At 45.0% G+C, this 27,131-nt stretch overlaps 4 protein-coding genes across 4 annotated transcripts; 2 read left to right on the top strand and 2 right to left on the bottom strand.

Moving 5' to 3' along the window:
• Positions 1–502: 502 nt before the first annotated feature.
• LOC108013041 (SEC14-like protein 2) lies at positions 503–5,825 on the top strand. The gene is made up of 6 exons (XM_017078649.4): positions 503–1,135; positions 4,010–4,079; positions 4,152–4,195; positions 4,254–4,371; positions 4,433–5,227; positions 5,289–5,825. The coding sequence occupies exons 1-6, from the start codon at positions 1,082–1,084 to the stop codon at positions 5,429–5,431; spliced, it is 1,224 nt and encodes a 407-aa protein (XP_016934138.3). The 5' UTR covers positions 503–1,081; the 3' UTR covers positions 5,432–5,825.
• MED14 (mediator complex subunit 14) lies at positions 5,675–11,682 on the bottom strand. The gene is made up of 9 exons (XM_017078648.4): positions 11,415–11,682; positions 11,256–11,350; positions 10,513–11,078; positions 9,965–10,456; positions 9,528–9,895; positions 9,235–9,469; positions 8,541–9,176; positions 8,183–8,487; positions 5,675–8,120 (listed from the first exon to the last, which is right to left on the bottom strand). The coding sequence occupies exons 1-9, from the start codon at positions 11,490–11,492 to the stop codon at positions 6,216–6,218; spliced, it is 4,680 nt and encodes a 1,559-aa protein (XP_016934137.3). The 5' UTR covers positions 11,493–11,682; the 3' UTR covers positions 5,675–6,215.
• A 4,262-nt stretch (positions 11,683–15,944) lies between these two features.
• On the top strand, positions 15,945–22,206 carry Kah (Kahuli). Its single transcript, XM_017077780.4, has 4 exons — positions 15,945–16,244; positions 20,069–20,532; positions 20,749–21,235; positions 21,358–22,206. The coding sequence occupies exons 2-4, from the start codon at positions 20,093–20,095 to the stop codon at positions 21,772–21,774; spliced, it is 1,344 nt and encodes a 447-aa protein (XP_016933269.2). The 5' UTR covers positions 15,945–16,244; positions 20,069–20,092; the 3' UTR covers positions 21,775–22,206.
• A 781-nt stretch (positions 22,207–22,987) lies between these two features.
• Positions 22,988–24,504, bottom strand: Ppm1. Its single transcript, XM_017078049.4, has 2 exons — positions 24,319–24,504; positions 22,988–24,269 (listed from the first exon to the last, which is right to left on the bottom strand). Exon 2 carries the CDS (start codon positions 24,261–24,263, stop codon positions 23,202–23,204), a length of 1,062 nt encoding a protein of 353 aa, XP_016933538.1. The 5' UTR covers positions 24,264–24,269; positions 24,319–24,504; the 3' UTR covers positions 22,988–23,201.
• Positions 24,505–27,131: the final 2,627 nt, after the last annotated feature.

Here is a 27,131-nt window from a genome sequence, read left to right as displayed (position 1 = left end):
TTTATATTTGGCAAGAAAAAAAATCGTTATCACTAAAAGAGTAATTCAGTTGATTAGATCAGGTGAGTGCGGGTTCGTAGCCTGTCATAAGTTTCAATAGTCGTTAATCGGGGCAGTCAAGAATAAAAGGTAATGGTAGTTTTCTAGAGATCCGAATAATAAATGAATCCTGGCGATAGAATGGATTGGAGTAAAGATTGTAGGGGCTTATAGAGAGCGTATGCATACCAAACATTTTATGTTGTATGAGAATATAAGATGTTTCGTTTTATTTTTTCAAGATGATCAATATTTTCTTTTGATGGACTGTTTTCAAAAACCGAGAACCCATAAAAAGGTTAGACCCAAGTGAAAGGTATCTTATGGTCGGGACACAATGGAATTTTGTATGATTTCTCTGACTGTAGAGAGCAGAGTCTCTATAGCACCAACAGTCTCTCTTTTTTCCTCTCTTTATACCGCTGTTCATCCACTTTTAAGTGGCGCAGCTCCATCGGACTTGGCGTCATTCGCTCACCACCCACGGAACCGCACGGAACGCGATATAGCGGCAAAGATACAGTATACCTCGGCACTTTATCACTAACTAAAAACAAAAACATTCTAAACGCGAATGCTTCTGTGGATGCGGATTTCAGTTCAGTTTATTTACCCATTTGCGTGCGACACTCGCCTTGGGCCAAGTTTGAGTTATTTTCCCAGTTTGCATTATTGTAATTAGCCTGTCCGTCGAGACTGCGATACGAAACGAATAATAAATAAAACGCAGAATAATTGCGCTGGAAATAATGTGCGCGGCTAAGAGCGCTAACGTAACGGCTAAATAATAGTAGAAAGTTTTATTGTTATCTTTTCTTCTGAGCCGCAGCTGCCAAAAACCGAATAACCATAGCAAGAGCTTCGAAATTTTGCGTGTGAACAGAAAAGAAATCCGCTTTCGGCCCCATATCTTTCCATTTGTGCGGTTGTGTGTGCATAGCTTACAAAATTGGCAACGTTTAGACGCTGCTCAGTCAATAAACCCATATAAATAAGATACGCCATAGTCAAAATACAAATAACGCCAAAAAACACCACCAAAATGTCCGGCCCACTGCCCGAAATCAGCGAAGAACAACGTGCGATGTTGGAGCAGGTGAGAACCTAGAAGTAGCGGTCGGGAATTTCTCTTGGTGTATCTTAAGGGGAAACATGATGGTAATTAAAGATAAAGCTCCCCAATAATAACGTTTGCCCACTATGCTGGACCCCATGGAATCACTTCCTTATAAATCAACTCTCTCCAGGGAGAACTTTAGAGTATTAAATTTATTTGGTGGCATGAAAAAAATTTTCAAAATGACTTACATTCTTATGAAAACTCTTCCAAAGAGTTTCGCCAAGAGAAACCGTTTTATATAACTAATTGCATTTGTTTTTCAACTAAAGACAACAATGTGTATTGATTGAACAAATTATTTTAGAAACAGAAATTTACTTTCACTGTATTAAATTTAAATGAATTTTGCAAAAAATTCAAGTTGAACTGCTCGTTTGAAACTAGTTTATAATCGAGAATTTCCCAATGATTGGGCCACCCAGATTTGTGGAATATTCTAAACAAACTAAAACAGAACAGTCATCGTGCGATCAGCGAACCATTGATGCCTGGTTATGGAAATCAGCAATTGCTCGCTTGACTTCCTCTTCGGATATTAGCAAATTTTACCAGGCTTCGAACCACTGTTTTTAAACTGCCAGCAGCTGCTAAAATAGAAACAACTGCAACTTATTTCGGCAGATTTATTCTCATGTCGGAGCTGTCTCAAATATGTGAGTTGTCAATGGGAAATTACTTTAAAATGTAATAGAAAAAATTTTGTAAGGGGAATTTTTTCGATTCACTTGTATTTTGGTGCAATTTTCATGATGCAATCTTTAAATTTCGGTTCAAGAATTTTATACTAGTTGAAGCATATATTTTTATGTAATCATCATCAATCATAAAAATCGCAATGAAACCCCGAAATCCCACCAACTCCACCCCTGTATCCGCCTGTATCTGCAGTTGCGCATTGTTGACTTCATGTGTTCTTGGTTGGCACACTAAAAACCGCTTGCGAAATCGAAAACTCAGCTGAAGTCGACTAGTGACACACAAACCGAACAGTTCAATATGTAAATAAATAAACTGTATAAAAAATGGACAAATGCGGAAAATGCAAAAAAGACATTATTTATAATGGGCCGAAAAGGACCCTTGGAAGTAAATAAAATATGAAGTATGCAAATGAGGAAAATGCATTAAGAGTCATTGTGTATAATGGGCGAATTTAGAGCCGACCCTTGCAAATAAATCAGATATTAAGTGGGCAAATGTGGAAAAGGCATTATAAAAACAAGCGGATTAAAACCGGACCCCTGCCCTTTTTTAATTGCCCGGGATGATAAGTGTGACTGGCATTTCATGGCACAATGACTGCGATTACCGGTATAAATATGCATAAACTGGTGGCTAATGATAAACGCGAATGAGTCGTTAAGTGGAGAGCATTGATCCAGAACGAAATCACTCAGAGATCGGACCTTAGACCTCTGGAAATCTACTTTAGAAATCGTGCAGCATTTGCATAAATCACCTAGAGCAACAGGTTTTGGCCCAGGTGTCTTTGAAATGCCAAAATTTCGAAAAGGCGAGGAGAAACTCCGTAATGGATTTCGGGTGAAATGTAAAATGAATGCAACATTTGCAAGCGTTAAATGCTACTAAGTGCTAATCGAGCTGCAGTCTGAAATATTAAGTGACCACGCCGAATATAGACTCGATTTGAATCGCTCAATGGGTATTTGCCGTTTTGTCTGCCTCAGAAACGCAGTCAAAGTCAGGCCAAGAAGTGGAGGAGCAAAGCAAGGTGACCGATAGGCCAGTACAAGCCCAAAACCCAGTTATGTGGCCAACGAAATGAGGAAGTACGCCGCAGAAGCCAACAGAACTCGGCGCTAATGACAACCAAAGTCGGGTATTTGCCACACCACCTGGGGCCAATAACAAAGCTTGGTCTTTGGCCAAGTTTGCAGCCAAAGCGGCGAAAAGCGAAAACTGAATAAAAGAAGCGGTTAGTGAGACGGCCTCGTTATTGAATTCCAAGTGGTTTTGGCCAGAGCCGAGTGACGCAGTGACTCAGCAGTTGGCAAACAACCTAGACGCGAGTCAATTAAATGATTGAAATGGTGCTAAATATGCACTTGATCGAATGCAAATCGAAGTACGTGTTGTTCACCCAGCACATAAGTTATTGAAACGCCTCAAACGAAGGCGTTAAATGACCGATAAAACGATTGCACCTGAAGAATGAAGACTGCTGTCAACTTTCGTTAACCACATCCGAGTTTGGCAGCCGGGACAAGGCCAATACAAATTAACAGCAATTAAGACAACAAAGGCCAATATGTAGTCTATCTACCAAACGCAATAAACGTTATCGTTTCGAGATAGGAAAATTACCCGCAAACCTCTTCAAACATGCTGTTAAAAACCGTACCCTGTTCGGCCTTCAGTAAATAAATCATCGAAACAAATTGGATTGTAGATCAGATTAAAAAAACTTTTTTCTCAGCTGCTCTGAGTTGAAACCAGATTGCTACATCCATACAAGTTAGAGGGCAACAAAATCAATGCAATAACATTTATCGCAAAATCTACGTAATTCCAGCTCGAAATCAACTATCTCAATATATTTTGTTTACTCAACACAAAGCATTAAATAGATAAAATTATCTATTAGGGTTTGCTTTAAATTACAAGTAATTTAAGTATGGAAAATCGACAAAAAGAAGTCATTTGCCATAAATTAAAAAAAAATTAATTCAGCAGTATTGCGATGTGGAAGTTTATTTACGATATGTTTTAAATTATATAAACCCCACATTATGATTTATCAGCATTGTCTTTGAGTTTGATGAATCATAATTAAATTTGCCTAATTTATTGTTAAGGTTTCTGAAAGCAATATGTTTAATACACTTACAGTTCCGCAAGCAAATGAATGATGCACTTATTGGAACCCACGATGACTACTTTTTGGTCCGCTGGCTCAGAGGTGAGTTTTCGTAGAAAAAGGATGTATAAATAGAAGTATGCATAACCCATATTTTCCTCTTTTCAAAAACAGCTCGGAAATGGAATTTGGAGGCAGCGGAGAAAATGCTGAGAGCTGTAAGTACAAATAGAATTAAACATAAATTGTATAAGCATGTCAATCGATACCTCTTAGAGTTTGAAAACACGCGCCATGTGGAACGTGGACAACATCGAGAAGTGGGATCCACCCAGGGCGCTGCAGGAGTATCTGCCCTACGGCCTCATGGGCTACGACAATGAAGGATCACCAGGTATTTAGTCTAATCGACAAAAAACTAAACGAAAACTAAGCTAATCTTCTTGATTTCCTAGTGCTAGTATGCCCATTCGCCAACTTCGACATGTGGGGCATGATGCACTGCGTCACACGATTTGAGTTCCAAAAGTATCTGGTTCTGCTGCTTGAGCGCTTCATGAAGATCGCCTACGAGCAGAGCCAAAAGCACGGATGGCGAGCGCGCCAGCTGGTTGTATTCTTCGACATGCAGGATGTGAATCTGAAGCAGTACGCCTGGCGACCGGCGGCAGAGTGCGTGATCTCCACGGTGAAGCAGTACGAGGCCAACTTCCCGGAGCTGCTCAAGATGTGCTACATCATCAACGCTCCCAAGCTCTTTTCGGTAGCCTTCAACATTGTAAAGAAGTTCCTGGACGAGAACACCACCAGCAAGATCGTGATCTACAAATCCGGCGTAGATCGCTGGCAGCAGCAGCTCTTCTCGCATGTGAACCGAAAGGCATTCCCGAAGGCCTGGGGCGGTGAGATGGTAGATAGGAACGGCGATCCCCAGTGCAAGGCCCTGATGATCTGGGGCGGCAAGCTGCCGGAGGAGCTGTACATCGACCAGAACAGCCAGCAGAGCGACAGGGACTTTGTGGAGACCCAGGTTGCCAAGGGCGACAAGTTGAAGCTGCACTTCAAGGTCAACCTGGACGAGCAGAAGATCCTTTCCTGGGAGTTCCGCACCTTCGACTACGACATCAAGTTCGGCATCTACAGCGTGGACGACAAGACGGGTGAGAAGCGCAGCGAGGTGCCCCTTGGAACGGTGTACTCCAACGAGATGGACGAGATCGGTTACATCTCCACGCGACCCAACACCACCTGTGAGTGAACTACTCCTCTCCCTTATATCCTTAATTAACCGAATGTCTTAATCCTCTTCAGACACTGTGGTGTTCGACAACTCCGCCAGCTACCTGCGCAGCAAGAAGCTGCGGTACTGGGTGGACCTCATCTCCGAGGAGGAGGAGGGCATTTCCGAGCTGACCAGCCAAATGGACAGCACTCAGATTGCAAGTCAGCAGTGAACGGGATTGAGTCCCCGTGCGAGAAGCAACCAAGCCAAAAACCAACGGGAGTAGATAGATTATTAGGTAGGCGACAACACGAACTAACCTCGGTGCATTAAAGTCACAAAGCACATCTGCCAGATCTCCGCTGCCATCTGCTCCTCGGGAGTCCGCATGGCAGCGTCTCTGGCGAATCTGCAATCAAACCATGTGATAGAAACAAATTAGCGAAGGAACACAAAAGTATGACTCACACCTATATTTAAAGTTAATCTTTTTATTACATACCTAGCCGCACTGTTTAGTTAACAATTTATAATCTTGGATGTGTAACCTGTGTTTTCATACCCATATTTTCAGGGAGTACAGCACAATAAAATGTATATAGCACCTGATCTTTACATTAAAACAAGTGTGTTTTTTGGATCAGGTGGGTGCAAAATGTTTTTTGTCCTTGGTCCACAGGAACATCTTGACGTGGTGACTACCAGTTTTTTCCTGGTGCCAAAATCACTTATACTTCTATTAGACATTTCCAGATGTAATCGGCGTTGCCAAGTATAAATTAAATATAATCTTTAACTAAGTGGAGTATTGTAGAGTGAATCGATTTGTTAGTATTTCAAAAATGTTTTGCTACTGTTCTAGCATTTCTAAAATCGACTCACCCCAGAGTGGAGGGGGTTTTGTGGTCTCTGATCCAATAAACTCCTTAATTAATAATCGATCGCCGTTCCGGGTTGCCAGCTCACAGGCTCTCAGCTCACGGCTGCTGCGAGGAGGCGCGGCGCTTGCGCCTTCATCACTGCGGACCACCAGGATTGGGGCCCATCTGCGGGTAGCCTCCGGGACCCACGGGACCCTGGGGCCCCACCTGCTGCGGCTGCAGTTGCTGCATGGGCATCATAGGATTCGGACTGGATCCCACTCCCACTCCGACACCCACTCCTACTCCCACGCCCACTGGTGGTCCGATGGACTGGTTGGGTGGTGGCTGGGGCATCTCGGTGGCCAGCTGGAGGTTCGTGAGCAGATCCGTGATGGCCGGGAAGAGCGTACATTGATTCTGCTGGGCATTGAACTCGGCAAAGCGACGGAGAAGTGTGCTTGCGGCTGTCATGGTGGGCGAGGTCACCTGACCTGTCCGCTCCGCCAGCTGGGTGACGTTCGTCTGAATGTCGTACACAATGGGCAGCACCAGAGAAGGGCTGTCCTTCCAGTCCTTGCCCACGCCCATACCGGCGCCGTATGGAATCCTGGTAATTTGCAGGAAGAACAGGATCTTCATGCGTCCCAGAACCACGCAAGCATTGCCGCTGGGCACAATGGGCACCGCCGAGGGCGGCATGCGCATGCACATCTGCACCGTCCACTTCAGCTGGTCGCCACCCAGATCCGGCTTCAGCTCCAATCGCATGATCTGCACGAAATCCTTGAGTACCTGGGCTGGCAGGTTCAACAGCCGGCAGATGCTGTGCAGGGAATTGGGTCTGTAGGGTGGAGCTGCCACTCTGGTGTCGAAGTACTGCTCTATTACCAGCAGATCGTCCTGGCTGAGTTGAAACGTCGGTGGAAGCTTGTCGGGCATGGGAGGCAGCTGCGAGATCTTGAGGTGCAGGGTCTGCATGTGCATTTGATTCAGTACCACCTGGCACTGCAGTCCATCCACCTTGAAGAGCACCACTCCTGGTTCGGTGCTGTTTAGGGCCGTCAGTGACTCCTCGCTCTGGATGTTTCTGTGCAATTGCCTCCTCATATATACGCAGCCCAGAAAACGCTCCAAGGGACTCATGTCCGAGACATTGATATCCTTGTTGGGATGCGGACTGGGCCGACACAGTGTCTCCAGAGCCTCGTGGGTGAGGAGAGTGGGCACTGCTCCAGCCCAGGGGCGATTGAGAGTGCCCCGAGAGCCTCCCCTATCTGCGCCAACGGCTCCTCCCGCTCCACCGCCAGTGCTCTTGTGCTCCGGACTCTGTCCGGGTCGAGGAGAGGGACGAGGCATGCTGGGAGATCCGGGCCAATTGTTATTCGCCGGCGACATGGCCGTGAAGGGAGAGTCCTGGTGGCTCTGCATGTAGATGTTAGGTCCTGGGCTGTGAACCATGTGAGGACTGGGCTGAGGATTAAGCGGAGATGAAGGCATCAAACCGCTAGGCGACGGATGCGGCATATGCGGCGCTGGCGGGGAGGTCAAGTTAAAGTTTCCATGTCCCTGAGCACCAGTTCCACCACCTGCTCCTGCACTTGGATGCGGACTGGCAGGGGTGTGAGGATTAGAGCTGGAAGGTGGCGTGTGTGGCGCTGGAAAGCGCAGGCCACTGTCCCTCGGCGATTGCGGTCCCCGCATCCCAGTGCCCAGGAATGGAGAAGATCCACCAGCACCCACTCCTGTCACACTACTCGGACCACCAAAGTTGTCCTCCATTCCCATGGGAGACAGCGGATTGTCGTCCTCGTGGGCAGCACGTCCTCTGTAGGCCGCCGACTCGTCAACGTACTTGGACAGGAAGGCTTTGAGACCCTGTATGGGGGTGAATTCCTCAACCACATTGCGCTCGAAGCGACTGCTTGCTCCATCTCGAATGGAGACCAGCCTGTTGGCACGGAAACGCAATTCCAGGCAGTATACTGCCTGGTATGTTAACCTTATCAGGCAAGGCGATTGGGCTAGCATGCAAAACGATAGCACGGGCACTTGGGGACGCTAAAATATTAAGCCACATGATTCGAGGTTGAAAATCTCTTACTCGAGCTGTCTGCACTTACCGGTATTCCCAGGAAGGGCAGCACTGGCAGCTTGGCAATGGAGCTCATCGGGTTGTAGGTCTCGTGCAGGATTTGTGCAATCTGGGTGAGGCTATGCTGTTGGTTCAAGTGTTGCGCCAATTGGTCCCGCATCATAGAGTGCGCATTCACGGCCGACATTCCGCCAACAAAGGTCAGTCGGAAGCCGTGGGATTGTACCGACCAGTAGATATTGCAGCTCACCTCCTTTTTGGGCCCGTAACCGAGAAGCAGATTCATGTAGCTATACGACTTGACCACCAGCATATCGCACAGAGACAGGCGTTCTAAAAAAAAAGGAGAGTTAAAGAATGTATAAAACACACCGATATAAACTCACTGTTTCGCAGTTGCTCAGCAAAGTCATGGACCAACGTGTAGAGATACACGATTTTCGACCAATCGTTAAGCAAATCCTCGACCGTTTTGGAAAAGTCGTGATTGGCCTGTTCGTAGGTGAGGTACACAGTCCGCCGACTGCCCTGCTCCTTCTGGTGGCTGCTCTGCAGTGGAGTGCTGTAGAAGACGAACTCCACCACCCAGATCCGGACCTGACTGTTCTTGTTGGTCTGGGAGCGCACTGAGATGGATAGAACGCGGCGCATCAGGTCGTCCCACACGTGCGGTTCGATTTTCGGAAGGCCAGAGGCGCCACTTGGCTTGTTGTCCACAGTTCCTGCTGTTGATCCCTGCTGCTGTTGTTGCTGGTTGGCAAAGGTTGACTTTCCCGGCTGTGGTAATGCCAGAATCTTCAGCACAAGTGACGTGGCGTTCGCTTCTACCTGCAGTCCGCTGTGCGGGATATTGTGCTTGGACAGTGTCTGGGCCAGGTTCATAAAAGGTATCTTCTCGTCGCACATGGCCACCACATGCGCCAACTCGGGAATGAAATAGGCAGGGAAGATGGTCTTCTGCTGCTTGGCAGGAGGTGCTAGCAAATCCCCATTCGATTTTCGTTTGTGCGGGGAAACCTCCGCTAAAAGATATTAATTATTTTATTATAGCTCAAGGTATTAAAGTGCGAGTATGCTCACCATCCACTTCGGTGCCGGGTCCATGGGTGGCCACAAATGTATCAAACTCGATGAGGCGCATCAACTTGGTGTAACACTTTGGAATGTCCGAGTGCGACTGTGCCACCACGGATACCAGCTGTTTGGCGGAGTCGTCTATTACATCCAGCTCGTCCTTTTGGAAGGCAACGAAGCCCAGGTGAAAGGTGTACTCCATTTCGTTGGGCATGGTCGTCTTTTCTTTCAATTGAACCACCTGCAAGGGATCAACGTTGTTATATTTCCTTAGTTAGGCCAATTGATACTTGAATTACCAGCACAATGTTAGGATGCCTGTGGAGCTTTACGTAAATCTTGTGCCTGCCCGGCTGCAAAAGCTCTTGCTCAGGCGGCGTAAGGAAGGGAAGTGTCTCAGTGGCCGTAGCCGGAAGATGTTGAAGAGTCTTATCGCACCTGCGATGGGTTATCCAGTAGCGCAGCTCGGAAAGCAAAGCGGGCAGTTTGCTACGATCCCCATTGAGGCAGTCCTGCATTTCCTCCGTGATCGGACAGTCCAGATGCTTAGGCACATGGCAACGGAACATGCCCGTGTGCGTGTCAATGGTGATGTGAATCTGCTCGGCCCTCAAGCAGGGAGAGAGTACAGGCACGGTCAAAATTGCTGGAGTTCCTTGGAGGTTGACTATAATAATAGAGGACCGGGATTAGTTAATATTCATGAATACATAGTTCTGTTTAACTTTACACTCACAGTCAACATCTTTTAAGAAGGCCTGGAACTCGAGCTTGAGGTCGCTCAGCCTGGACACCGATCGAATGTAGACGGTATGCACAATAAGGCGCTCCATAGAAAGATGCTCGGAGCGCACGGCCCGATCAGCCACCTCGGCGGACTCCTTGGCGCCAAGGGAAGGCACATGTACCACTGCTAGCGGACGCCCGATCTCGCTGGGATCCGACTGAACGGTGAGTCGATAGCCCAGCTCCGACTTGAGGTCGCGCCAGTAAGACACCGTCAGTTTTACGCCTGGCACATACTCCTCCACCGTGATGTTGTTGTCGTCCAGTCTTTCATAGTTTAAGCGCAATGTTTGCGTATACAAAACCTCCAGTTGGAGGGACTGACAGAAGTAGTGCAGACAGTTGTAGACCTCGCTCAGGGCATTAGGGTTCTCCACCAGACGGGCCTGGATGAGCTGATGGATGTAGTTAACCTGCAGGGGATGAACCAGGGATTTGCCGTCTAAGGAAGGAAGTGAGATTAATGAAGTCCCATAATATAGGAGTGAGGAAGCTTACCACCCGTCTCTTTGTCCTCCACGAGTATATCGATGTCCAGCAGTCGCCAGGGAACACTGGGATTGTCCCCCATTACGGTCAGGGCCACGCTGAACTCGTGCTTCACCTCAAAGGTGACTCGCCCGTTGCGTATGCGAAATTCGCGCATTTGCGGCAGCAGTTTTCCAGTCACCAGACGGTGCTGAATGACCTGGTTCAGGCGGAGCAGTGTCTGTCTCTTCTCCGCCGGCGTAATTGCGTCGGCGGGCACAATCCGCTCGCGAATGCAGGTGGGCAGCCGGTTATAAGTGCCCGTGGTCAGAACTTCAACGGCAGCGGGTATGTGAAAGTTGGGCAATCGGGCACGAACCAAAGTCTCGCGAGACATGCGCGCCAACATGTCGGCCGTCTCCACAAAGAGCATGTTCTGCTTGTCCAGGAAGCTCATGATTTGCGAGGACTTGTCCACTTTCGATACTGAGTTGCCCCACTTGACCAACGCATTCAGGCGGGTGAACAAATGGCGGGTGCGGGCCGCATAGTCGTAGATCTCCACCTTGCGCTCCATGTCCGTTTTGCGGGGCAGCCTAAAAGGGGCCAAAAACAATTTAAGTTCTTAGAAATACTTCTATAATATATAGGAGATAATAATGTTAGCTTTAGAAAAGTTTAACAAAGTGCAAAATACAAATGGTCTACATTTTTGTCCTATACAAGCTCTGAAATACACGCAACGTTGGCGTTTCTCTCCGGGATTCACTTACAGCTCAGCCAGTACAGTGAGTTCATGATATGTGCGCTGGATAATGAAGTCGATCAGCACCGACATGGACATCGTGTTGATCCGTGGGCCGCCCTCCTGTAAATGTGGAAAGAATTCGTGAAATGGATGATGTACATATGTATTTGGGATGAGCACTCACCTGGCCAGCGGGCAAGTAGCCTCCTCCTCCGCCGCCAACGCCGGGCATTTGTTCGAGGGGCAAGGGGGTGGGCGCCATGTTTGCAGGGAATCCTCGAGCGCTCCGCGTCTTCTGGGTGCCTTTTTTGTGATTTATGAGTGCCCCTTCTAGTGGTGCATATTCCAGCGATGTTTTTCAGTCGGTTTTCTGCGTTTTCCGGTGTTTTTTGCAAAAACTCAGCAACAATTTTCACCTCCGCTTGATTGAGGTTCAGTTCAGGAAAATAAATAAATACCAAGCCATTTTACTAACGCGTTTTCACACTAATATTGATTTGGTATTTTAATACTAAATTCGTTTTCTACATATATTTTACATGTCAAATATGTAGAAAAAAGTCGAGGGGGTCAGAAATTATAAGGGATGTCAAGAAAATATTTCTATCCAAACGCAATTAACAATAATAATCTGCAACTATTTAATAATACATTAAAATTTAAAGAATTGTGCATTTGACTACTTTTTGAATATTCTTTTTAATGAGTAAAATATTTTAAAGTCCCCAATTATAATTCAATGAAAAAACAAGCCATATTTGTGATTTCATTAACTGATTTAACAATTCATAATGTATTTAATCAACATTTAAGTCCATACTAAAATGTTATTTGTAAAATATTAAGTTAAGTTTAAGTTTTCAACTATTTTTGGATAAATTAAGGAAACCTTTTATTTTATTTTCAAATACGGTAATCAAAACTTTGGATCGGTTAAGCATTATTTCGCTCCAGGTTAATAACTCAATTCCGCTGGCTGGGCCAATTATAGAATTATAGACGGGTAAAGTTCATTGACCAAATCAGCTTTCCATTACACTCGGCTGTTTTAGTTTTCCTCATGTGGCGGCTGTTAAAAATAAGGAAAACAAAAACATTTCCGCTTTTGTTTCTTTGAATTTTGACACGGTTGATGTTTGGCTGCCATTGCACATGGCACTTGGGAGCCTCATCCCCATCCTCCCATCCCGGATCTCTCCCCAATCCTCAATAAACAGCCACTGATTCAAGTGGCGGCACATGCCAACCTCTCCTCCTATCCTCCATCTCCACAATCACCACCCCAAAAATATTCGTATGGGCCTTGCAAAGTGGCAGCCACCTACAGAATCGCTATCGCTCCACTTGCACTTGGAAAGTTCTCGGAGATCGGGGATCGGGAAACGCGATTTGGAGTTTGAACTTCCCGCAGCTATAGCTACAGCTCTCCCCTAATTGGTATAAATAGAACTTTATGATCTTGCCACGGAACGGCACGATCCAAAACGTCCAGGAATTACTCACATATCCGGCCTGTTGGCATGTTCCCTTTCCGAAAGTCAGGTGCCCCTCTATCCATCCGAAAAAACCCTTGAAGAATTCCTGTAAACAGGATGCGAAAGTCAGGAATTGGGTGCTGAAGTCGCACTACTCCACATAAATTATGGCCACTCGAGTTCTGATGAGATCCATGGATCTGATTTCGATCCATCTCAACGATTTCGGGGATAATTTACTAACCCACATCATTGGGGAATTATTTACCAAACAAAGAGAGGAAAATTGTGTGCGCTTTCCCACTTTCTTTCTTTCTTGTTGAATTTCGCATTAAGGCGGATTCTGCTTATTTCTCTGCGTAAATAATTGGACACCCTCCAACGTCTGGAATTCGCGGATGTGAATTCGATTCACTTGTGGTTTCAATTCAGATGAGGTGGTGGCCAACTGCAAGTGCACCACATACCCCCTTGCATTTTACCTACGCAGAGAATATGAACCGAACCACCCGATCTTGACGGGAGCAGTTAAAAATAAAGATCCAGGGGCACTTAATAAACTGTCATGCACTGAGAAAAAGCTTGTAGCCTATATACTTAAGAATTGGGATATATAAAGAGATTGCATCTTGAGCCAATATTAATATCCCTGGCTTTAACATAATTTCTTGGAGCAAATACTTTGTATTTATGTTTCATATCATATAATTAGAGTATTCTTTCAGTGTGGAGTTGGAAAAGGAGCTGCTGTATGGGAGATTGGACCACGCAATTGCGCAGCAAGTGAGAAAAAAGTTGCGGGGTCTAGAGGAGTTTTAGAGGCTGGGGGACTCCGGCTGGAACCAGGATGAAAATAGATTTATGGCCGCCAGTCGCGACGAAGTCTTCGGCGGTTTTTAAGAATCGCTCGCTCAGGGTGAGGCCATGGGTATGGGTATATCACTATAAAGCCGGCTGATCCACTGCGATTTGCTGGGCCATCACTTGGGGACACTTCCTTTGTGCCCGCTCCTTTCTTCTCTTATTAATTGCCGTGATTAAAGTCGACGCAAGATGTCTTTAGCACATGTCACACTTGGCAGAAGGCCTTTTCTTTCCCGGGTCCAAAGCTCCGCCGTGATCGTGATGCATGGCTATGGCCCATTCTGACCTTACCACTCAAATTGCATTTCCATGTTGGCGCCAGACAAAGCCCACCCCTTCGTTTCCACATTCCCCATACCACCCCTAGATCCCAGACCAATTTTCTTTGTCTTCAGTGCGTGGGCTGCAAGTTGTAGAGTGTGAAAATGCCACAAGAAGTGCGAAAAATCGAGCAATAAAGGCAGGGACAGGAAGGCACTAAACAGATTAGTTGGAGAAGGGGTGGCCTTATAAATAAACCCATTACAATCCCCGCCCAACTGTAAAGATCTTTTGTGAAACATCAAAATCCAATTCGAACCAGAACCAACAGACCGTCGCTCGGCATAAATCATATCGAATATATAGAAAATACGTTAGCACCCAATACATCCGAAGACCCCGACCAAAGAATAAACCACCCAAAAGGGGCGACATTAAGTTCATTACGCCTGAAAAGTCGAAAACGAAAAGTGGAAGATGCGAAAGAAAGCGGGAGAAGCGACGACAACACCTGTGAGAAATCCGTTTTGGGGCTTTCAAAGGCCAAAGATGGTGGGGAAATGGCAGGGAGTGGAAAGTTCTGGGGGAAGATGGGGTGGTGGTACAGGTGAGCCACTCTATTTTGGACGTCCGCAACAAGTACGCAAGCGAGGAAAATGCCAAATTGCATACGACTGCGTCACTCCCCGAGAAGAGCAATAATCAGCGGGAGAAGAATCTGAAAAAGAACAAGAAGACGGGGGAGCCGGCTACAGAAGAAACTGCCCAACCACGAAGCGAGAGAATCCCCACTCTCTCCATCGCTCTTTCTAGGCAAATCAGCATGGGGGCAGGCAAAAACACACTGACACATGGGGCAAATTCTAACAGCCGAGGTCACAAGAGTAGAAAAAATCTGTTTAAAGCATATTGCAAGCGAAACAAAAATCAAAAGAAATTTAAATGGTAACTTTACTACGTCACTAAATTCAAAACATGTGGTGTATTAAATCTTGAATAAATTTACTTAGAGTTTGTATTGTGGTTTGACTAAAGTTTTACACACACACATATTATGGTAAAGATTAAATAGACTGTATAAGTGTCTTTGATGGTACTAGCCTCAAATTAAATAGAAAAAGTATACTTCGGTAAAATATATTATTATATGATTTTGACAGAATGTTCCTATTATAATTACCCCCTCTGTTTTGCACCGAGTGTGTGAGGTTTTTGACACTGACTGCGGATCGTTAGAAGAATTCTGCGCAGTGGTCCTGCCAGCAGGAGCATCGCCACCTCGAGAACAGTTTTCCCTTTCGGAAAATGCAGGCAAAAACGAGAGGGGGAGCAGAGAGCGGTAGCATAATGAAAACATTATTTTCGATTTATTTTTAAACCGCGCACACTTGTTCCTCCGTCGCAGTCGCTGCCGGCGTCGCTGCCTGCGTCGTGGTTCGTTCTCGGAGTTATGTTCGATCCGATCCCGATCCTCGGAAAGAGCGGCCAACAGCTGCTGGCTGTCGTCCACGTCCACGTCCACGTCGACCTCCCCCCCTCCACTATCATTCCCGCCGGCGGTTCGTTCCGTGTCTGTTGCTCTGCGTTAGCTTCGTCACCTCCTCGACGTGGATGCGGATGTACACGGAGCGAAATTAAGGGGCACAATACCAAATTCCAATCATCAAATATTGGGGCATCGATCGAGTCAAGAATAGTCAGTCAGCAAATGTTAGGAGATCTTCATTAATTATATGTACATATTATTTCGTTATTTCAGTCTAAGATCAGTCAGTATTGGAAGTACCCCTAAGATATATGGATCTCATCTTACTGCCATGATAACCGAATCTAACTTCAATAGATAGAAACTACTATTTTCTAAAATTACTTGGATTAGTTATATTGAAATCATTTTTAAAATTTCTATAATACCTACACTTCTGTTTTTTGATTATACACACGTGTGGATAATTCCTTGGTTTCCCAGTGTAATTTACGGCAGCAGAAACGTAGGAGAGGTAGTGAGAGGAGCGGAGACCGTGAGGTAGACGCCGCCGGAGGCAGAAGAATCGAATCGGCAGCGGCGGCCGCAAGATGTAAAAACTGTAAGTGGTCTGGCGAAGAACGCTCAGTTCTTCCTGGGATCTCGCTGCGTGCGCTCGCCTTTACGGATGCGCATTCCGTCCGTGCAACTAATTAATCGGTTTGACGCTTATCGAGGATCATTAGCGATCGCGAACCCCGAAAATCAGTACACCCATTACCACCGCATTATCCGCATGCGAACTCTTGGCGGGTGATGAAATTAGTGTCACTTGTTCTCTGTGTGTGATATATTATTGATTTATCATCGGCAACTGAATCATCCGTCTATATACGGGATAGAGCGACGAGGGTGGATCGTTTACCCAAAACTATTCGAACTGCGTGGGGTGAGTTGGCAAAAACACGTGAATGAAAGGTGAGGGAAAGTGAAAGTAAATCACTCGGGCTTTCCGCCCAAGTTGAAGTGCTTCACTTTTCCATTTTCCCACCTTTTCTACCTTTTCGATTACACAATAGAACACACACCTCGGTCGTGCATAACTATTTACCCAGGAACCGAAACCAGATCGAAGAAAATCTGCTTGGCAAATTGGGCCAAAAGATTCGCGTGACTGCAAATGAGCGGCGTTTTCCGATCCCCATTCCGGACCCCCCCTTATAGAGCACCCTCAGCCAGAACGAACCGCACTTGTTAAATTAATATTATTATTTCTTTTGATATTTTGACATTTACGTGAGCAATGTTTGCATTGGCAATGAGCTTCTGAGAACGGGAAATAGTGGCCGGGAATATATAGTATAGAATAGTATCTTCCCGTATGACTATATGTGGATATAGGTGTAGCCATTGTCTCGTGGTGGTAAATGCGTAGATCCTCACCCCAATTTAGGCGCATAAAATAAAAGATATATCTGATCAATCTTGCGGTTCGGCTGCTAATTACCTGGCGAGATTTACAGGTGAAGCCTGCTCCTTTGTGTCCTTTACCGTCCAAATGTTTATGGCCCCGGATCTGTAAACAAACCGTCGGGAATGGGAACGGGAACGGGAACTGCAGTTGAGGCAACGATTGATGAGGGCCTGCATTGTGGGGTAAACAAAAACGTATGCCCAAATCCAAACATTTCAATCGAAGCGCAGTGGGGTGGAATGGGTATTATCTGGTATACATGGTGTATATGGTGTATGGCATTGACTCTGGACTGGGAAACAACAAGAGGTTGAGGCTGGCGCTCTGGATTTTTGTTTATTGTGCATTCGCATTTTCAAGTTTGAACTAAAATGTAAACTATGCAAGGGATCACTGCCTACTGCCCCTTGGGATCAGATCAGAACAGTTCAGATCAGGTATTTATAGATGCCCGGGAGCGAAAGAAAGACGCATGTTAAGGCCACCGAAGCCACCTCTGTTGGCCGTCAGCACTTCTCTTGGCTTCTGTGTACATTAACAGGACTTTGAACTCTTCCCTGGTCCAGAAATACGGACCCGGGCCATACCAATACCAGCTATACGGCCGGAGAGTGGAGAGTGGAGACCACGCAATTGGCCAGATCTGCGCCGGCAGGGAAATGAAAATGGCAGGCGAAAAGTTAAACATTTTACCCGGTCCGCGGTCCATTGTTCGGTGCTTATGGAATGCCCAAGATACGGCTGGGGGCACAAAAATGAATCATCCGATTGGGGGGAGTCTAAGCAGCTTAAATACACTGGGAAAAAAAAAGACCTGTGAATCTTTAATGATTAAATATTTTTTAAATAATTGTTGATTCTCTAAATTAGGTTTTTAAATTTCAAAGAAAACAAAACCGCAGATAATTAAAATGTTTTTTTTTATTTATAAAGAACCCATACGCAATTTTGTTTTATGTTTGATTACACTTGCACCATAGTATGAATCCCATTTAAGAAGTTCTTAGAGAGGTTCCCAATGTTTTTCATTAGACTTCAAGGCATATATCGACGATCCCTACCCACCTTCTCGCTGTCATCTGCGATTACCGATCGCAATCGCACGGGGCCGCGGAATAATTAATTAACGGCCTGTCACAGAAACATGCGACATTTCGTATGCCCCAAGCGATTCTGACATCGGAAATATGGCGCAGACATTTCTTTTGGGGGGAGGTATACGCAAATACAAATGAGGGGGATATGGACTTATAGAGGAGGCAGGATAGAGGCGGTCCACCGATCACTTGTCAGCTGTTTTTCCCCGCCGAATTCTCAGACGCATATTGTTCTTTCTCTGACTTGAAGTATTTCGTTTTCGATGGAAATTGGGTATTGAAAATGACGTGATTAGGTGGAAAATGGCATACATTTGAGTGCTATATTTAAATGTATACGGCAACCACCTGGGAACAGGGCCTCAGGTGGTGGGGCATATAAATAAATGGGCCGCAAATTGCCAAGACACAAATTATGGATGTCTGGCGGCATTTCGCTCACACCCACTCAAAAAAGAAGGGGGAAGAGGCGGGAAAATAATTATTTCATGGAAAACCACTTTCGAACACCTTCGGCCACCTTGGCAGCAAGAAGAATTCCGCTTAATTGCCGCAAAAACATTTTGATGTACTGCTCCCCGAGGAGAAGACGATGGGAATTGGCAGCTAAGGAGGCGCAACAGGTTGCAGATTTCGTTGGCGGGGGCGGATGGCAGATGTTTAGCTAGGGTATTTCGGGGGAGATTTTCACCCACATTTCCCTCAGATCCGAAATAAAATATATGTAAATCATGCGGCTGGCCTCAGGCAAAACACAGAGAACGCTAGAGAAACAAACAAAACGGAAAGCAAGAGCAAATTTCGAACCCAAACAGCCGCCGCAGTATTGCACATGACCTCCTCAAGAGTGGAAAAACCGCTTGGATCCACCGATCTTAATCCCTCTTGAAGGGGATTTCCTCCCCAGATTCTTCAATGAGTTTGGTTATTCAGACCATTTTTTGGGGGCAGAAAAATAAAGGAGAAAACTTTCCCGTGATAAACAAGCGATCGAGAGCGATGAGGCATATATATAATTTGATGTCGCTCCACAGAAAAAAATTCATAATAAAGTTATAATAAAAAAAAAAAACTTAATAAATTAAGTCAAATTTTAAGATGAAAATATTTTCTTAAATTGCTTCCTAGAATTCTAGCTAAAAATTTTAAGCACCGAGAAATTATATTTACTTTATAATGTACAAAACTTTGTCAAATGCCAAGGTCCCAAAGACATTGGTATCATTCATCTCTGTGTATCCCGAGTACAGTAAACTCTCACAGTTGGAGAACTCACCTATATAGCAGACCAAGACCCACCTGACTTTCGGATGCGCCAATTATGTGCGAGATTAATCAATGCCAAGACAACATGAACAAATTAAGCGCACTCATTTCGACATCAATTTATTTGACCACGCAAAGAGGCGAAGATGGCGGGCACCACGAGACCCACCAGATTCACCAGCAAATCAGCACCACCGAACCACAAACAGAAGCCAACAAGTGCCAGAATCCGAGTCAGAATGGGAATCAGAATGCAATATGCAGTATGCAATGACGTTAATCATACGCCCCGTGGGCTCTGCTCACCCTCAACCATGTGCGATAATTCCCATTCGGCAATGATGATGATGCAGACGACTTTGGCTCACATCGCATTCTCTGAGTGTGGCCTCTCGACTCTGTCCTTAATTATAAATTGATGCATTTTCAAATAAACAAACAAGAATTATGGCGTAGGAAAGATCTACGATAGGTGGGATGATAGATGGCAGCGATCGCACTATGGCTATGCGTTCCCAAGGGGGCTTTTCATTTCGAAAAATTCGATTATTGGTGAATTTTTGTGCATTTTCAGAGACGTAATGAACCACTAATTTGAAAAGGAAAGCTAAAAGTTTCCTAATTAGTGGGGTAACTATTTGAAATGATTCTTTCACACCACATTAAGAACTATAAAATGGGGCTGGATTGAAGAAGGGGGTATGAGTCTGTATAGATTGATTTTTTAATAGTTAAAATGTAAATTAAATTCAAAGCGATATATACCTGAAATGCTACGGAATATTTTGAGTTTCCCGTATACATATATTTATAGTTAAACTTTGACGATGTTGTGGTCTATTTTAGCTAGGTAATGACGCACCAAGTGCGCATTAAGCAGGTTCCTACAATTTCGTCATGCCGTTTTTATCATAGAAATTCCCCCATGTCTTGCAGGCATTTCACCATCTCTGCAACACAATGACGAAGGACCAGCAGGCCACGCCCATTCCCGAGGAGCTGTACAATCTCACCCAGCTGGCGGAGGTCACTCTGGCGGCGGGTCCTTTAATTACAGCAGAGGCGAAGCCAGTACCCAATGGTGGTGCCAGTCTCTATGCCTCCTCGGATGACGAGTCCAACTATTACAGCCACAAGGTGTTCGATCGCAGGAAATCGCGCCGCTGCACCATCTCCGACTCGAATTCCTGCACCAGCAGCAGTTCCAGTTCCACATCCAGTCTGCAATCCACGGAGGACCACCACCTGGGACTCCAGGGGCATTCGGCAGAGCACCACCATGCGGAGCAGGGCGAGATCCTCAACACCACTTCGCTGCTGGAGGACGAGCACATCTGCCCCGAGTGCGGCAAGAAATATTCCACATCCTCCAATCTAGCTCGTCATAGACAAACCCACAGGTAAATGTTAGGATAAATAGTATGTGTGAAATATTGACTTGTCTCACTGAAAAAATTAAAATGTTTGGTTCCTTCTGTGAAATTTAATACATGAATCAACAATGTATGCTTCTTAAAAATTTCGAAGAGTTCCTATGTATTATTTTATATTATTAGAATATAGTTAGTTTAATATTATTGTGAAATGTGTTAAAGCTAGATTTCTATTCCCATCAGGTCGATCATGGACAAGAAGGCGCGTCATTGTCCCTATTGCGAGAAGGTGTACGTTTCGATGCCCGCGTACTCGATGCATGTGAGGACCCACAACCAGGGCTGCGAGTGCCCGACCTGCGGCAAGTGCTTCTCGAGACCGTGGCTTCTCCAGGGCCACATCCGCACCCACACCGGCGAGAAGCCCTTCAAGTGCAGCGTTTGCGAGAAGGCCTTCGCCGACAAGAGCAACCTGCGTGCCCACATCCAGACGCACTCGAACACCAAGCCACATACCTGCGCCCGTTGCGGCAAGGCCTTTGCCCTCAAGTCATACTTGTACAAGCACGAGGAGTCCTCCTGCATGAAAAACCGTGCTGGGGTCTCGGGATCTGGCACGGGCATTGGCTCTACCTCCAGTAACCGACCTCACACATCGCCCAAGAGGCAGCAGTTGGAGGTGGGCAGCGGTTCCAGTTTGGCATTGGGTCCTGGATCACCTGCTACTGTGGTGAGTTACCAAATCTGTGCAATTAAGCCTTAATATAAGAAAACTCAAAACGCGAATTCTTATTTGCATCTGAGAGTTAATCACAAAAAGTTAACCTTTATTATCTTTCTTCTTTCTTTTAGTGTGCTGCTCCTGATTCGGCGAAATCCACTCTGGCCAACAAGCTGCTGCAGAAGGAAAAGGAGCGTAGACAGGCGGCCCTGGCCTTCCAGGGATATCCAACTGGACCAGAAGTAGCTCCATACAGCCAGGTTGCAGCTGCCTTGGAGGAGATTGAGAAGTTCAAGCGGATCAACGTGATCCAGCCCACGGTGCTGCCCCATAGGATACCCAGCCTCTACCATGACCTACCCACCTTGCCCTTGTCCATGGCCTATCACTTTCAGCCCCAGAACACGGGCTCTCAAGGGGTGGGAGCCATGGCCATCAGCACCTCCACGCAGGAACAGCCCGTTGACTTTTCGCCGAAGAACAACTTTACACACTCGGCCAAGACGAGCCCCTTCGAGCTGACTGGGAACTACGCGATGGTGGCGTAGGCGATCATCGACCAGGACACCAAGCAAAAGACACCGGAGAGAGCAAGAGCACTACCTACACCAATTCGAGGAGACCCTTTTTAAAATCCCACAAAAACTAAAACCAAATCCAACCAAAGCCCACCCCGAAAACCAGGACCTTTTCTTACTGTAGTCAACGAATATGTGATAAAAATGCAAAAGAGCTAAAGTACCATTAGAGAGTAGACGATTCCAGAAAGCTTATCGAACAGAAGAGTTCTCTCTTCTCTTCTCCAAAAAGAACCCCAAAAGAGACGGGGTTATATACACAGTAGATATATAGAGAGACAAGGTTGGATCGATCCCCGATTGATCGTTTGATCTTCACTTAGTTGTAATAAGAGACTTCTTAGAGACTTGCCAAGAACAGCGACAAAAAACCAATGTAACCAGTATTTTTTTATAGCACTCGTATGTGCTCGATCAAAGAGCGAGAGATAGAGATATAGCATCCCAAACACGATCGAACAACGCAGCAAAGCTACAAACTTTACACATAGTCATCTAGCATTATGATTTACAAAGAACTAGGCATAACCAAAGATATTTCTGAATCTGAAACACACTTACTAACCCCCATTAATCACTTTGCATTAAGGCATCGATCGACTTCCTGCTTCCGGCACGGAAGTCGGTCCAAAACGAGAGAATTTCTAGTCTTTATCTTTAAATTCAGCGCACATTTGGCGAAACAACACATTTGTGCGTGGCGTTATTTTAAGCACTTTACGGCCGCATGTGGTGCAATAATTGACATAACTGTAACACTAATTAGCGTCTACCACATACACACTATCACTATCATGTAGAAATCTGTATATTTTAATTTTATTTCGTATCGTTTCGGAAGGATGGCATATTTTATTGTAGCACTTACCATCTAGTTATCGAGAGACAGACACCCACTGCATTTCGTAAGCTCCGACTCGACCTACAGCTAATCGCACCAAAGATATTTCGATTTAGATGCAGACGCATACTACCTTTATATACTCGTACTTACCATATACACCAAAAGATATATATATACACGTATACGTAGCTCTTAAACTGTATTATAGATTTGCACTTTAATTTGAATTAAATGCGAGATCCATAGATCCCACAAAAAATAAAAATCGATTTCGTTGGAACTGGAAAGGAAATTCACAGACAGACCCAATTTAAGGTCCTGGATCAACTAGCCACTACTTATGAGTTTTTTGTTAGAACATTTTATTAAATTTTAGCTGCCAAAGCGGTGGAAAAAAAGATTCGAAAATAACATATTCGACGACTGGAAATTTTGGAGAGCCATCAGTATGAGGCTTACTAATCTGATGTCCCTAATTATGAGTTTAATTGTGGGAGCCAAAAAACGAGAAACGAAAACGTAGAACGGAAAAAACAAAATGGTTGAGGTGCTGTTAGGATTTCTTCTTTGGGGAATCGCTTTCGCGAAGGCCGAAACCCAGGCCCAATCGCGAGGCCGAGGTGCCCGAAGATCCCTGGGAGAAGGGAGTGACCACTTTCAGGACCGGCTGGTCCTTGATGTCGCCCACTGTTTCCACAGGGGTCTTCCGCTTGCCCCCGCAACGCACCACCAGGTCCTCGTAGCTTTTGTTGTGAAGCAGGCACACCAGGATCACGGTCATATTGTCACCACCCAGACCGTTCGAGTTGCTATCCGGAGCCAGACAGTTGTTCATCAGCTCCTCGCAAATGGCCTCCGGTTCGAGGCCATCGCCAATGCGCCTGCGCACAAACTGGCCGACCTCCGAGCTGGTCATCACATCCCAAATGCCATCGCAGGCGAGGAGCACGAATTCCCAGTCCTCGGTAATGTCACGGACCTCCACATCTGGATTGGCCGTCACGATCTGCTCCTCGGGACCCTTATGAGAGTTCTTCTTGTAGATGAAGTCACCGAGGGCGCGGGAAAGGGCCAGATTGCCATTTACCCGGTTGAATTCCACCCAACCGCCGCCGGCCAGGATACGCTTGGTCTCCGCCTCATCGTTGGGCTTGTGGTCCACGGACAGGGCATGGACCATCCCGGAAACGCAGGCTATGGCCCGCGAATCGCCCGCATTGGCGCAGTACAGGCGCCGCTCGCGAATGAGCACCACCACGGCAGTGGATCCTGCACTCTGCTCCCCAAAGGACCCGTTGTGTAGCATCTCGCGATCGAAGTCGAGGAAGGCCCTCTTCAAGGCCATCTCCACGCCATTGTCCCTGTACTCCGGCCTCTTGGTCACGAACTTGTGCAGATGTTTGCCGGCAAACTTGGCCACCGCCGCTCCACCGTGCCCATCGTAGACGGCGAAGAAGGCCGCCTGCGGATCCTCCGGCAGGGCCAGAATGTGGGTGTGGGCATCCTCCATCTCCACGCGCCATCCCTGCATGCAACTGGACCCCACACGGTATGCAGCATTCCCACAGCAGGCCGAGTCCTTCGTGGTCACCGGTTCCGACAGCGTCTGGCCCATAATGAACTTAAGGAAGGAGTAAGCCATCGCCCAAGCAACTTCGCCGGATACTCACTCTGGTGTCTCGATATTGGTCACTGTGTCTCTCGATCCCTGCTGGGCTTGGCTTAGCTTACAGTCCTCTTCTTTAGCTACAGGAGTAAATAAGTCTAGTCTGTCTGGGATCGCCCAAAAGGTGTTTTGGAATTTAGACGACTGACTCGGCAGGGCCTACCTTTGAACCAGTTGGTTCACACCCCCCTACTTAATAAAAAGGAGTCTTCGATTTCATTTTTAAATTTTTTGTTTTGTATTTGTTATTTGTTGTCGTTTTTTGTTTCTCTTTCTTTTTTGTTCTTTTCTTTTGTATGTTTTTTTATAATTTTGTTTACTTTGATAGCGTTTGTTTTCATATACACAAATACATTTAAGTATATAATGGTACACGCATATCGCGCTTATTAAATCTTGATCATTTCATATATAGACATTTATTTGTAATTGTTTGTTGTGGCTGTAGATTACTACACGTTTATCCTTTTAGGCATATGTACGAGAGTATGTAATAATCATAATTTATATGCATCTGCATCTGTGAGTTGGTGTATCTGCCTCTTTTCACTATCTGTATCTTTGTCTGCCTTTGTGTGAGTTTCACAATTCTTAATTATTTCATTTTGTATATATTCTCTTTAAAGTGTAAAGACACTAAATTTCACAATGTTCGATTTCTCTTCCTCCAAAGTCTACAGAGAGACATCCCCTAGGCCCCAAAGTTCCCAAAGACATGGGTCTCTGGAGGGGTATCTAAGCCAGAACTAGCCGAAAATCATTTGGGGGACTAAAGTTGGTTAGTCGTGTGGCGTGTGTGTGTGTGTCTGAGTATGTAAATAAATTACGAAAATGTTTGGGCTTATTTGTATCATGTATGTATATAATTTCTATATCGATATAGACGTATTATAAAATCTCTAAACAGCCATAAAAGTCAAAAGTTCTTAATCATATCTATCAATTATCTAGACGCGTTTACACTGCCACTAAGTTGACGTAACTTGAGATAATCTGTATCATTATCGTTATAATTATCTGTATTTCTTACTTAATTGCTGCCTAACTCTCGTGAAATCGGAACTCGATTGTTATAGGTTTATCTGTTGGTTAGGGAGGGAACTCTATACATAAATACAAACGTTGCGGCTCATTGTTTCGTTTAGTTTGATTGGATTTGGATTTGGGTTTGCTTCGGTTTGGTCTCGAGACTTTTAATTCAATTTTATTTACTATGGCTACGATTACTTGTTATTGATAAATTAGCTGGCCTCCTAATCTGCTTGGGGCCCCTCAAAAAGGTACGCATATCCGATTAAGACAGAAAGATATACTTATTACTTCGCGTATATATATTTTGATTCGCATCTAACGCTAGTATCGATAGCTTATCAAGTACAATGCTAAATGTATCGGTGTGCTTGGTTTTTGATATAAGTTTGAATTTCATTTCCGTTTCATTCGCTTTCGATTTCCTTAATCCTAAATAAGAGAGGACACCAAGTAAAAACATTCAGTACACATTCATAGAGATACTAGTAGAATACAAAAAAGTCGATTGAGTAAGTTTAGAATTTTGTGTGGTTGAGTGTTGGTGAATATTTAATGATGTGATGTTGGGTCGACTTTGACTAATCAAGTGTAGGTTAATTTTTTGTAAAGTGTTGCTGAGTTGAGTGTTGGTAAATACTTAATAAAGTGTTGGTGAACTTGTTCTAAGCGTTGGTAAGATTTTAATATTTGTTTTAGTTTTTTCCAAAAAGCTTTAAAATGTATGAGTAGATGGTGAATTCATGAGTATTGTTGCAGTGTTGGTGAAACCTAGTAAGGTTGTTTATTAGTGTTGGTATAGGTGTTGGTGAGTGTTTTTTTGACATCTAGAAGCTTGGTTGGTGAGTTGACTTTGACGACAGGACGGGTCAAGGTCAAATCTCTTCGTTGGCGATCGAAAACATTAATATGTTGCGGGTTGCGTTCTTGGGACAGGAGCTTCTGGTTCCACTTTACCCGGCAATTCGTTGTTGTCTAACCCAGGGATCCCTTAATCAAATCTGAGGTCGGGGATTCGTAATCGTGCTACTAGGTACTAAGGGAGTCAATGTCGTACATATGAATATGACTTGGTGCCCACGCAAAACAAACCCTATATCTATATCCTAGTGGAGTGTTGAGTGATTCAGTGTGTTGATGAGTGGGGTGTGCGCGCACTTTGATTATCCGTCTTTGGTTTACTTCCCTTTACTTCGTAATCGAATGCAAAGCCTGGCCTCTAATCGCTCCTTTGCTAAACATATCTATATCTGTATATGGATATCGTAGTCTCTACTCGAGTTCGTATATAAAAATATTAAAATTCTTTAATCTGAAACGCGCAATCGCCCAAAGTGCGGACTGCCTCCGCTATAAGTACATCTATGTTTCGTATATGTCATATATAAAAAGCAAATCCCATAAAAGTGCTCTCTGATCTATTAAAACATATATTGTTTCGATTACGTTTTCATCACCCAATGACTCCGTTTCGCTCTGGCGTTTACAATTTATCGCTTGTGTTGAAATCAGCAAAAAGGTACGATCATTTTAAATTCAATATCTTTACCGTTAGCTGTATATGTCTTAGCGTGTATAATGTCTATGAGTATGATCTCAGCTCTAGCTGCTATTTATCATATTTCGTGTATATATATAACGTATATTTTTGTCTGTTTGTTGGTTTTTCTTTAGGTAGGAAATATGCTAGTCTTATAAATTTCGTACATCAACATTTCGGTTATCGTTAATATCTCTCCTCTTGCATAGGAAATAATTTCTTAGTTTATAAAATATATCCGCATATAT

The sequence above is a fragment of the Drosophila suzukii genome, chromosome 3, assembly GCF_043229965.1.
Source record: "Drosophila suzukii chromosome 3, CBGP_Dsuzu_IsoJpt1.0, whole genome shotgun sequence".
Classification (NCBI taxonomy): domain Eukaryota; kingdom Metazoa; phylum Arthropoda; class Insecta; order Diptera; family Drosophilidae; genus Drosophila; species Drosophila suzukii.
This window is presented reverse-complemented; position numbering and strand designations above follow the sequence as displayed.